General features: G+C 50.1%; 1 protein-coding gene across 1 annotated transcript; it reads left to right on the top strand.

Annotated features, from left to right (window-relative positions):
- Nucleotides 1–400: 400 nt before the first annotated feature.
- Nucleotides 401–11,548, top strand: LOC308348803 (guanine nucleotide-binding protein G(s) subunit alpha-like). The gene is made up of 3 exons (XM_080813168.1): nt 401–929; nt 4,721–4,793; nt 7,918–11,548. The coding sequence occupies exons 1-3, from the start codon at nt 791–793 to the stop codon at nt 7,964–7,966; spliced, it is 261 nt and encodes an 86-aa protein (XP_080669294.1). The 5' UTR covers nt 401–790; the 3' UTR covers nt 7,967–11,548.
- Nucleotides 11,549–11,554: the final 6 nt, after the last annotated feature.

Genomic DNA, 11,554 nt, shown 5'->3' with positions numbered 1-11,554 from the left:
CCCACCCCGGCCCCTCGGCGGCGCCCGCGGGAGGGGAGGGGGGGGCGCTCGGCCTCGGGGGCCGCAAGGCTACGCGGCCCGGGGGGTGGAGCGTTGGCGTCGTGCGAGGGGTCGTCACTGGCTCGGGGCCGCCCCCTCTCCCCCCGCGGCCGGGCCCGAGTGGGGCCCGAGTCGGGGGGCGAGGGGGCGGCTCCCCGTCCCGTCCCGTCCCGGGCCGGGCGCGGGCGGAGGGACCCCCCCCTACCTTCCCGGGCACCCGGGGGGGGGGCGCCTCCCTCCGCCAGCTCCCGCCCTCCCCGCCGCCGCGGCCGCTGCCGCGGCTGCTCCTCATCCCTCCTCCTCCTCCTCCTCCTCCTCCTTCCACCCCCCCTCGCCGCCGCCGCCTCCTCCTCCTCCCCCCGCCTCCCCCCGCCCGCTGCAAAGCTTTGGGTCGGGGCGGCGGCGGGCCCGGGCCGAGGCAATAAGAGCGGCGGCGGCGGCAGCGGCGGCAGCAGCTCCCGCAGCTCCTGCTCTGGTCCGCCTCGGCCCGGCGGCGGCCATCAGCCCCCTCGGCCTCGGCTCGAGGGGCGGGGAGCTCCGCGCTCCCCTCGGTCCGACCGCCAACCTCCCTTCCCCGCGCGCCCCGCGGCCCGCAGTCCGCCCCGCGCGCTCCTCCCCGAGGAGCCGAGCCCGCGCCCGGCCCGCCCGCCCGGCGCTGCCCCGGCCCTCCCGGCCCGCGTGAGGCCGCCCGCGCCCGGCCCCGCCGCCGCCGCCGCAGCCCGGCCGCGCCCCGCGCCCCGCCGCCGCCGCCATGGGCTGCCTCGGGAACAGTAAGACCGAGGACCAGCGCAACGAGGAGAAGGCGCAGCGCGAGGCCAACAAAAAGATCGAGAAGCAGCTGCAGAAGGACAAGCAGGTCTACCGGGCCACGCACCGCCTGCTGCTGCTGGGTAAGGGCGGGGCGGGGGGCGCCGGCCCCGGCCCGGCTCGGGGGCCCCTCGGGGCGCCCCGCAGGCCGCGCGCGCCGAGCCCGCCCCCCGCCCCGGGCGCGCGCTCCCGAGCCCGCCGCCCGCTCGCGGGCTCTGTCTCTGGGGGGCGAGGCCGGAAGGGGGACCCCGGGGCGCAGATTCGGCCGGGCGGGGGCTCAAAATGGGGCGGGGGGCCGCGGCGGCGCGGGCGCGGGGCCCCCTCCCCTGGTCCGCCCGTTCTCTGTCTCTCTCTCTCTTTCGCCCTCCCCTTCGCTCTTTTTTTCGTCTCTCTGTTTTCCGCGAGGCCTACACGACGCCAGGGGTTTGGGTGCTTGTTGGGGAGGGGGAGGGGGAGCCCCATAGGGCTCGGGAGACTGCGACAAAAAGAGGGTTTCGGGGACAGGAAATGGGGTGGCGGGCAGAGGGAGGGGGACCCGCCTCCGTGGGGTGTGTGATTTGTTGGGAGAGGGAGAAGAAAGAGGGGCCAGAGAAGAGGGGGTGACGCGGGGGGGGGGCGCCGCTGTAGCCAAGGGGACCTCGCCAAGGGGAGGCTTTGGCGGGGGAAGTGGCCGAGGAGAGTGGAGGGGGGGGCGGGTGACATCAGCCCCTCGGAAGGGATCGGAGTGGTAAAGGTGGTGCAGTGAGGGGGAGGGGGCGCGGGCGAGTCGTGGCGCCGGAGTGGAGGGGGGGGGCGGGGAGGAGGGAGCGCGGCCGCCGCTGGGCGCGACTCGGTGCGTTTCGGGCAGGACACACTGTGTGCGCGGAGCAGACGTGTCCCGGGCCGGGTCGGGCCGTGGAAGGAAGACAAGGAGAATCGAATAAAATAAGACACCCCCCACCACCAAAAAAAATGGAGTTAGGACGCTAAGTGCCCAGTGAAGCCAAATGACACGTCATTTTTACAGTATGACCTTTTTATCCCCTTCCAGACATGCAGGCTTTTTGAAAAGCAGAATTAATTGTAGCACCCCCCTCCCACAAACACACACACACCCCACCACCAAACCATTAACACACACACACACACACACACACACACACACACATTTTCCTGTTAGTCGGCCACATTGAGAGTGCTTTGTGAAAGAAAAAAAAAAGACATTCACAAATCAGAACTGGAAAATGACATTTGTCTGTAAATGGCTTCTTGGTCTGGAAATGGCGTGGTTTTTTTTTTGTTTTGTTTTGTTTTATGTCCTTTTCAAGGTGGGAGGGGGCATTGAGAGCGCTTTAAGGAGAAGACTTTTTTCCAGGTGGAAGGAGATGAAAAGACGTTAATTAGTTGTTTGTCAAGTGACATTTGGTTGTTTGGTTTTGGGTTTTCTCTTGATTGCGGTTTTTCCTCTTTGGCCAAAAAAAAAAAAAAAAAAGGCGGGGTGGGGGGATTGTTAACTATAAGGAGATGGCTTTTCCTCCTTTTTTTAAGGGGGGGTGGAGGGACAAAATATAAGCATAAAAGAAATTGTTGAATTGACCAGAAGAATTACACAAGCATTAATTAGTGTGGAAGTTTTCCACTTCCTCGGTAATTTGGCTGAGTTAATTTGTGAATTTGCTAGGTTAAAACCTAGTTCATGGTCACATTTCAACAAAACAGCTTCATTATAAAGAATAAAAATGTAAAAGGCTGAATTTCCTCTGTGGTGGTGTTTGGTTTGCTTTTTTTGGATGGGTCACCTCTTTGTTCTCCTGGGTCCAGATTTATGCAAAGCAGAAAATTATTAATTAAGTGGAAATAAGTCTAGTGTTTATGCATTTGCAATTTCAGTAATTAAATGATAGATATGTTGAAGTCTTGCCTAAAACTTGTAAAGGTGGAATTATGCTATGTGAATTATTAATATGCATATAACTTGATTTCAAAGTATAAGCCTGGAAAAGTCTAGAATCTTTCCTAGGAATGCCATCTTGCTACCTGAATACTAATTTGAAGCAAATGTGATACTAAGGGTGCCTTAAATTTCTAACACCTTTGCTCAGTGATCACAAAGTCTCTGTTTAATTGAGACTGTTACTCTGAACACACCTTGCATCCCTGTGGGCTCATTTTCCCCAGGTGTCCTCTATATGGCTACATTTTATCATGATTTATTGATAGCCTCTGGCACGAGGGTCTCAAGCCCCACTCAGTGCCACAGATTCTGCATTTTTAAATGGCGGTTCTCACCAAATAATGCCCCCCCTCCAAGAGGAAACCTAATGATACCCCAAATCCTCTTTTTAACTGCATCTGAATTTAATGACATAAAGTTGAGTAAATTACAGCGCCACAAAAGATCTTGCAGTCGTTTTTCAGCCCAGTTCTCTAATTTCATAAATGTGGAAACTGAGGCACAGATCTGTTTGTGTCTTTTAGAGAGAGGTGTTACACATCTTAACACTTCTGACAAAATAATTTGGAGATTCTGATTAATGTCATGTATTTTCTGCGTGCAGTCTCTGAAAAGTGCCTTTAATATTTTAACTTATTAGAGTTGGGCTCATTAAGATACAGTGTTTGCTTTGAAATCAATGTTTCTGTGGAAACTAATTTTAACTTTTACAGATATTGATTACAGCCTTGTGAAAAGGCAAGAGAAGGAGGAATGCTTTGCTCTCTGGGCAGTAAAAACAAAAGCAATTAATAAAATTAAAAGTGGGGGGAAAAAAGAAAAAAGGTAAAAAAAAACAAAAACAAAAACAAAACCCAAACAGGTTTGTGTGGGAGGAGGGCAAAAAATTTTTCACACAAAGAGTATTTGTTGAAGTGAGTGTACATTTACAAAAAAGAAAATGAAAAAATAGCAGTCCTCCTTCTAGCTGGTTGGAAATGTGCTTTTTCCATAAAATATATGTTTACAAATGAAAGGTGATTTAAAATGGAGACGTGTGTTCCTTCTTACTTTGAGATGGGCTTGAGGAATCTGAAAATTCAGTAGCTCCCAGGAATATTTTCCCTCCTGATTAAAGTCGTGTCCTTTTAATACTTTTTACAGTTGTTGCTACATGTGATTATGATTGTTCTCAAGCATTACATTTGATATTAAAATGTGTTTTTCGAGAAGATGACATACAATTGATGGGCTCCCACTCCCCCCCCTCCCCCCTGCAACATGGTGGTTGTATCCAGAGAATTTATCTTTAGGAAAATACCCTTTGCGGGAAAAGAGGACCCACGTAACCTTGCGGGTCAGGGTTGGTTTTTGAGTAGCCCAAGGGGAGAGAAAGCTACCCGGAAAGAAGCTGCATTGGGAGAATTTGCGGGAGGGAAATGCTGCGTCAGTCCGTGAGCTGAAGGAGACTGCGGTGTCTGGGCATTGTTTGTGAATCCTGGGTATTTTAACCATGAAACCTCCGACAAACAGTGAATTCTGTGGCTGCCTCCGTTGCTGTGTGCGTTTCACCCGCGAATGCTCGATTCCGAGGATTCAGTTTCAGTTTTAACTTCGATTTTCTCCCCCCTCAAATGACAAAATTGCGTCATTCCTTCTCTTTGCCCCTTGGCTTCCCCACCCCACAGGTTTTAACACGACCCAGAGGTGGGGCGGGGGGGGGGGGAATCCTGAAAACACGAAACCCTTTAATTCTCGTGACTGTGCTGGTGAATGCTGCAGGTAGACCGAGTTGGACATGTGTTTTATTTTCTCTGCGTCGAAACGCCAAGGAAAACTGCGAGTGTGTTCTTGTGTGTGTTTTCTGCGTGCTGCTTCTGTGGCAAAGACAGCAGTCCTCTTCCCTGCCCAGAGTGTGTAAAATACCTCCTTCATAACCTCAGACTTACTTTCATTTTCTAGGTGCCGGAGAATCTGGTAAAAGCACCATTGTGAAGCAAATGAGGATCCTGCATGTTAATGGGTTTAATGGAGAGTAAGTGTCAACTCTGTGCACGGGCACAGGAAAAGTACCACGTTGTATACTAATCTTTAGGAAGTTTAGGTAGATTTTGGGGGCTGGGCAGCTGATTTCCACTTAATTTTTTCAGCCTACATAATAGAAAATCCAGGGAAGAGCTCTTTGAGAATTCCACACCCCCCGCTTTCAATCTTTGGTGCAGCAATAAATAAGAATGGGAATAATAAAGCACCGGTATTTTAAAAATACGACACCCTCCCCCCCCACCATGCCCCCCTATACACACCAGGAAAATAGTACCTGGTTGGCCCCTTGACAGGTCTGCCGCAGACCTGCCCAGAGATTTTGGTGCAGTGGGTCTCCAACATGGCTGACACCTGCCGTGGCCACCCCCTTTGTAGGCAACCTGACCACTGCAGAGAAGCCCCCCCGCCCCACCCCGCAGATGCCAGCGCAGTGCACCAATGCAGGATGTTTGAAACTGTTAGGGGCAAAAACACTGTTTTAGTAATGTTCTCACGGAAAACAAAGTTGGAAAGAGGCAGCAGCCCCTGTTAATAATTCCTCATGCCCTCACCACCACCACCCCCTTTGGAATTAATATTATGGGCAAATCACGGTTTCCCTTTCTAAAAATCAATAGTCTTGCCTAAAGAAAAAGGAGGCATTTAAGTGATGGAGACTGGGAGTTAGCTACTTCCGGCTGGGTCAAGGGGCATTTTTGCCTTTGAAAAGTCCTTGCAGGCATCTTGGTTTAGGACAAGGTGACGATACCGCATTGAGAATAAAGATTAAAAGAGAGTGCGCGCGTACTAGGGATGGAAGAGAAATGTGGGGTCCTGCGTGCCATGAAGAGTGCAAATAGAGGGGAGCGTTGACTATAATCAGGGCATTGCTTTTCTCCCCAGACCCCAAATGCACCCCCCCCCGCCCACTCGTGAAACAGAAAAAGGCACTGCACTGGATTGTAAACACCTGAAGGCACTAGTTAACAGTTACTAGCTGGTTAGCAATCCCACTCCCTTCCCTAAACCTGGATTCAGCTGGAAACTTGCTTCTCCCGTTGCATCCTCTTCCCTTTTCAAGGGGTACATTGAGTCAAGGCCGCATAGCCTCAGTTATGCACCAGAACCACACAAAACAAACCAATAAAGAGCCATTTACAGACACCTACTATGCACCAAGCACTGGGGACACAAAGATGAATTTTATCACCTTTCAGAGGTGAAAGGACTGCACTTGAAGGCAGCTCTTTATGGAACATTCTAGAATTTCTTCGGTCAGATAATCAGTGCTGAGGATGATGTCATGCGTACAAATAAATGGGTGTTTTGGTTTAGGATGCTTTCTTTAAGCACAAATTCAGAAGGATGGGCTATTTTACCAATTTTATGAGTGACTCAGTGAGTTATCAATACACGCACATACGTGCGGCTAATTAACTAGTCACTTTCACTTGTCACAAAGCAATTCTGAAATTCTTAATTCCTGACACACCCTTCAATAAAACTGTATTCCCAGAGATTGCCAGCGGTTGATAAACAAAAAGCCAGAAACCGACTTTTAGCTATGTGAATTTGTAATTTAAAGACAAATCTTGCATAATTATTCCCCCCATAACTTGCTGGGGAGTGCTTCTTCATGAGTCTAGTTAAGCAAAAATAATTTGACCATGTACCCTCCAGATAAATATTTTGATTAAAACTGGACATGGCGAGCATTTTTAAAAGGATGCGGCCGCTGCTGTTTACCTTAGCTCGAGTCTAGCAGAAGGTAGGACAGCCTTGGAGCAATTTACTTAAGGTTTTATCACTCTCCAGACGGCCCTACAGTTTTTTAATTTTTAGAGAAAGGATTCTCCTCCCTTGGCGAGCCAGTCTGTAATGCACACGAGGCATTTAAACCAGAACTTCTCTTTTCTATTTTCTTTTTAAAAAGAGGAAGCGACATTCCCAGTTCGCCTGCCTCGTAGAGGAAGCCATAGGTAATCTCTCAGGGTGTTAAATTTAGCCTGTGGAAGTGACATCCAGGGGAATTCGTGTGAGTCTAGAAACCTTATTTTTGTCTCCTTCAAGTGAGCCTCCTTTTTTCTTTTTCCTCAGTGCGGTATGGCAACAAAAGTGGTCACCTTCTTCACTAGGCATTCCCTGGGAAGGCACGGTGACTTCCGTCCACTAAAGGGTGTTCTGCGTGGTGCAGGGCCTTTTCCTCTTCGCTCCCGTAAATGTGCGCTTTGTCAGGGCTGGGCTGAGCTATTAAATTTGCCTTAACTATCCGCAGACTGCCGTGCCGATTACATTTTGAGAGTGAGGTGTAATATTAATCTGACCTTGAGAAATACAGAGGTCAAGTGCCGATTTTCCTAACTCGAAGCTAACTTCCTTACCTTTAGTATCAGGAGAAAAAAGTGCCATTAATATTGGTTGAGCTAATAAGCTAATCAATTACAAAACCACGTAGAACGCTTAGCCGTCCTGCCCTTCCCGCTTCCAAGGAGGAATTCCTACCATTTAGGAAGATTGGGTTTTAAGTAGGGTTTTTTTTTCTCTCCACCCCCCCCCCAATCCCCGCCACCCCCCGCCACACGCTGCCTCACGGTGCACACAGTTTTAATTGATGACAGTTTATCGGGAACAGTTACATACAAATAAAACACACTTCATACGTCGTTTCCCCGACCGCAAGCAGGGAGGACATTAGTCCTGCACCAGGAAATCACGGGCAAAAATCACCCGTGTCTGGGCCTTTGTGTGTTCAGATACAACATGGTAAAGATTGAGATCTGGGAGAATCCGGGAGCCTTACGCGCTGCTATATTCTCAAAAGAATTGTGAGATAAATCACGGCTTTATCTCCCTAATGCATGTACATTTAGTGAAAGCACAGGAAAATAATTATCCGTCCCTTCTGTATACCCGACGGGAGAGTCTCCAGAGGGCTCGGCTAATTCAGTGGCGGAGGTGTGGCGCTCCCTCCACGGCCTGCCGTCTCCGTAGACCTTCCAGCTTAGCCAGAAAGGCGACCAGGACGGAACGGGAGGATGGCGGCCGTGTGTTGAGGAATGTAGAGAGGCTTGTGGGGTTTTTGGGAAATTGCGGTGCCTTGCAGATTAGGTGAGCTTTCAATCTCTCTTTAAAAGGGGCGGCGAAGAGGATCCGCAGGCTGCCAGGAGCAACAGCGATGGGTAGGCACATTCAAAAACAGAAAAACTTTTTAACAAACAGACAGACATGAAGATCATACTGGGAAACTGAGGGCCGAGCCCCCGGGGAGGAAGCAGAACTCATTTCAGGGCCATCAACCATCTTGCTATCCGTTTGCACGGGACCCCTCAGCAGTCTCTCACCATTTTCGAGCAAGTGAAGTGCAAAACGTAATTTTCGGGAGCCATCCTTTAAACGTTAACTAAATCCAGCTGGGGAAAAGTTACAGACGTCAGCTTCAGAGGATCAGTTGAAGATTTCGAGTATTGATTTCTTCCCCCCCCCCCATATGGTTTCTGTTTTCCCCTACCCCTACCCCAGCTGTCCATTCGTATTGGCAACTTGTTTTTCAAAGTATCTGCTATATTCCCCTCCTACCAGTGCGTGGTCTGATTTTAAAATTTCAGACTTCGGTGGGGGGGGGCGGAGAAAATATTTTCCCCTTATCAAAATACATGGTGCTGCACTGTCTGTAACTTGGAGAAGGAGGAAAAAAAAAGTGTCTCAGCACCTTGCAGGAGGTCATGTTAAGAATGATCTCCAAGCCTCTGATCTTTTTAAGATTTTCAAGTGTATTTTTAATTGGAGGCATACTGTATTAGCTAGTGGATAGGAAGTTCACGATGGCATCCCCTTTTTTTTCCCCATTCATTATCAATTTTGTTTTTCTCCACTTCCTACATCCCACTCCCCATTACACGCTGACACGCACACGCATGCCAGGTAGCCACCGGAGGCCCGCGCTTGCACATTGAGCATGCAGCGACGAAGCCGCCGTTCCCATGAGAACACGCAGAGCCCACTGACCTAGCCTAGCGCATCTCAAAGAAGTAGCTTCGGTGGCGGGGTGGGGTGGGGCAAAGGATCCTGGGGTTGGGGGACAAAGTAACTTACACATGTTTGTTCATCTGTTTCTTTTAGAATATATTATCCCTAGATGATGGCTACAGTTTCTCATCTTCCCGGCTATGTCCTATCACACTTTGCATGCTGGAATTGCCTGGTCTTAGGAACTTCTAATAAGAATACTATTCTGTTGTGGGGGGGAGGGGGAGGGGCCCCACCACCTAACCTCAAAAGATAAAACAAAAAATACAAAAAAAACACAAAAAATTACAAAAAATACACACCAAAAAATGTGGAATGAAATCCTTAATTGGCAAAAATGTAGTTTATTAGTAGTCCAAAAAAGGCATCTCCATAGAAGTGACTGACAGTTTACTGTACCAAAAGTTGGCATTTGAGGACGATGACAAGCCCTTACCGAACCACCTCCTGTGTACTAGAAGCTGTGCTAAACCCTTGAACCCTACTAATACCTTGCCTGCACTTCTCTCTGTGACTCCGTTCTGCAAGTAAATAGAAGAATTAACATATGTGATAAATAAAAATTCTCTGCATGTCTCAGCAATCCCGGTATCTTGCGTCTGTCTTCTGTCTTCCTTCTTTTGTCTGTCCTTTCCCACAAAAGCACAAAGATAAGGTATAGGACCTAAAGAGACCCTTGGTACAATGCAGCCCCCCCCCCCCACCCAACCACCATGTAGGCAGCTGATTGGGGGGGAGGGGAGGGGCTCTTAAAATTCGGACCCAGACCACAGGCTTTATTTACATGGGGGAGAGGGGGAAGGGGCCAGTGTGCTAAAAGCGCTTCTAGCCCCAGCCCTGATATTTTAGTCAGCCCAGATTGTAGTAGTTGGTACGTAATTTGGCTTTGTTAAGTAGTTGAGAGACATCTGAGGGATTTTCTCTGAATTTCACAATCAACGTTAAATTCATTAAGCGATAGTAAAAATGATGATAAACTTGCCAGCCCCAGTATAATATCTCCATCTACATAGTAATTGCTTCAATGGAAGAATTTTATGTTTTAGTATTACACACCCGAATTAGATTTTAGATTTCTATTTTAGCTGTTTTATACTTGATATACTCCCACACCTATTCACATACGTAGATGAATACTGAACACGTTCTCAAAATATCCGTATTTAAGACTGGAAGTTTTCCAATTATCATACTACTACTTAGACCAAAATATCAAACTGAATGAAAGAGCCTAGTTTCTGGAAGTTCTTTCCTCTTGCTGTACGTACATTTGGGTATTTAATACCCCGACATCTCTAATTTTAACTACTGTAGGACCTTGAAACTGAAGGTTAATGGCTCTCATTACCATGGAAATGGAGCCTGTTTTTAATGAATGGGAATGGATTTGTCCTGTGGGGTTTTAGGTAGATTGGAGTCCGTGAGCGAACGTTCGGGGCAAACACGCGTCCTTTACAAACTTGCCCCTGTCTGAGGAAGTGATTGGAACTCCAGCCCCGACTCTGGACATGGTGCCTAATTTCAGAAATGAGTCTCAGTGGTGCACGTACCATGTAGAAAAGTCCCACAGAAGGGTTAGGACTCTTCTTGGTCCCTTCTCAGTGTAGGGTGGCTGCACAGAGGGGGGGGGGCGCAGAGCCAGACTTCTGATCAGGGCGCAGATGCCCCCCATGGTTTGCAGGACACCTGTTGCCGTCATGTCTGTTCAAGTTCTCCTGACTTCTAGCACTTTGAGGTGGCCCTGGGGGGTTCCTGGTGCCACAAACTCCCCCGCCCCCTCCCCAACATACCCCAAAACCTACCGCCCCTCCCCCGCTGGGAATACTTCTGAACTAGCTTCTTCCTCTGGTAGGAAACGCAGTGTCGTGTCTTTGAGGCTGGTTCCCCAGGAAGAGGGCCGCCTCTGGCTTAGGGATGCAGTGAAGGCCGGGTCGGGGCGCCCTCCTCACATCAGCAAGCGGACCTTTTGATGAGACTGAGCCGGGCAGGAGGCATCAGCTGCCGCAATTCCAGAGAAAACTCGGGCCCGGGATGGGGGGGGGAGGGGGCCTGTGGGCAGGCGAGCACGTGACCCCTGCACCCCGCTCTCTCCCTCCCACTAACCTTTCTGCGGGCCTGCGCCGGCTGCTAACACCCCCCCTCCCCCCGTGTCTTGTGTTTCCCCCGCTCCTGAGGGGTCCCGAGCTTGATCGCCACCTCCCTCCGTTCCAGGACTCTTGGTGAATCAACCAAGTGAAAGCTTCAAAAATTAGGAATCTCCAGATTGCCTTTAAAAATCCTACATAGCAAAAAAAAAAAAAAAAAAAAAATCCTACATAGCAAGAAAGAGATGGGCTCCTTCCCTCCTGCCTCCGTGACTCACTTTTCCTCTCAGCCTTAAGTTTCCTCTGTGAGGGGGCGGCACCCTGTGTCCACGTGACGCCGCCGTCCCGTCCCGGGGCCTAAAGCGCCGTAGGTGTGTCCTGCACCGGCTCCACTCCCCCCACCCAAAACCACAAGATTGAGGCAATAGGTGTGATAAGATTTACCCCAAGCAAGAGGTCTTTTTCATCCCCTGAAGACACGAACTCTAGAACCTTCTTTGCTCGTGTCTCTAATGAAAGAGAGCGGCTGAGAGACACCTGCAGCTCTGGGATCCAGATCCAGTATGATGGGATCGATACCCATTATCGATGGGAGCCGAGCAAGCATTCCGGCCCCGCCCCCACCAGAGGGTGTGGTCATCACTTGTGGCCCCAGTGACTC

This window comes from Martes martes, assembly GCF_963455335.1.
Source record: "Martes martes genome assembly, chromosome: 9".
Lineage (NCBI taxonomy): Eukaryota > Metazoa > Chordata > Mammalia > Carnivora > Mustelidae > Martes > Martes martes.
Note: the sequence above shows the minus strand (reverse complement) of the source record. Positions and strands in the feature narration are given on the sequence as shown.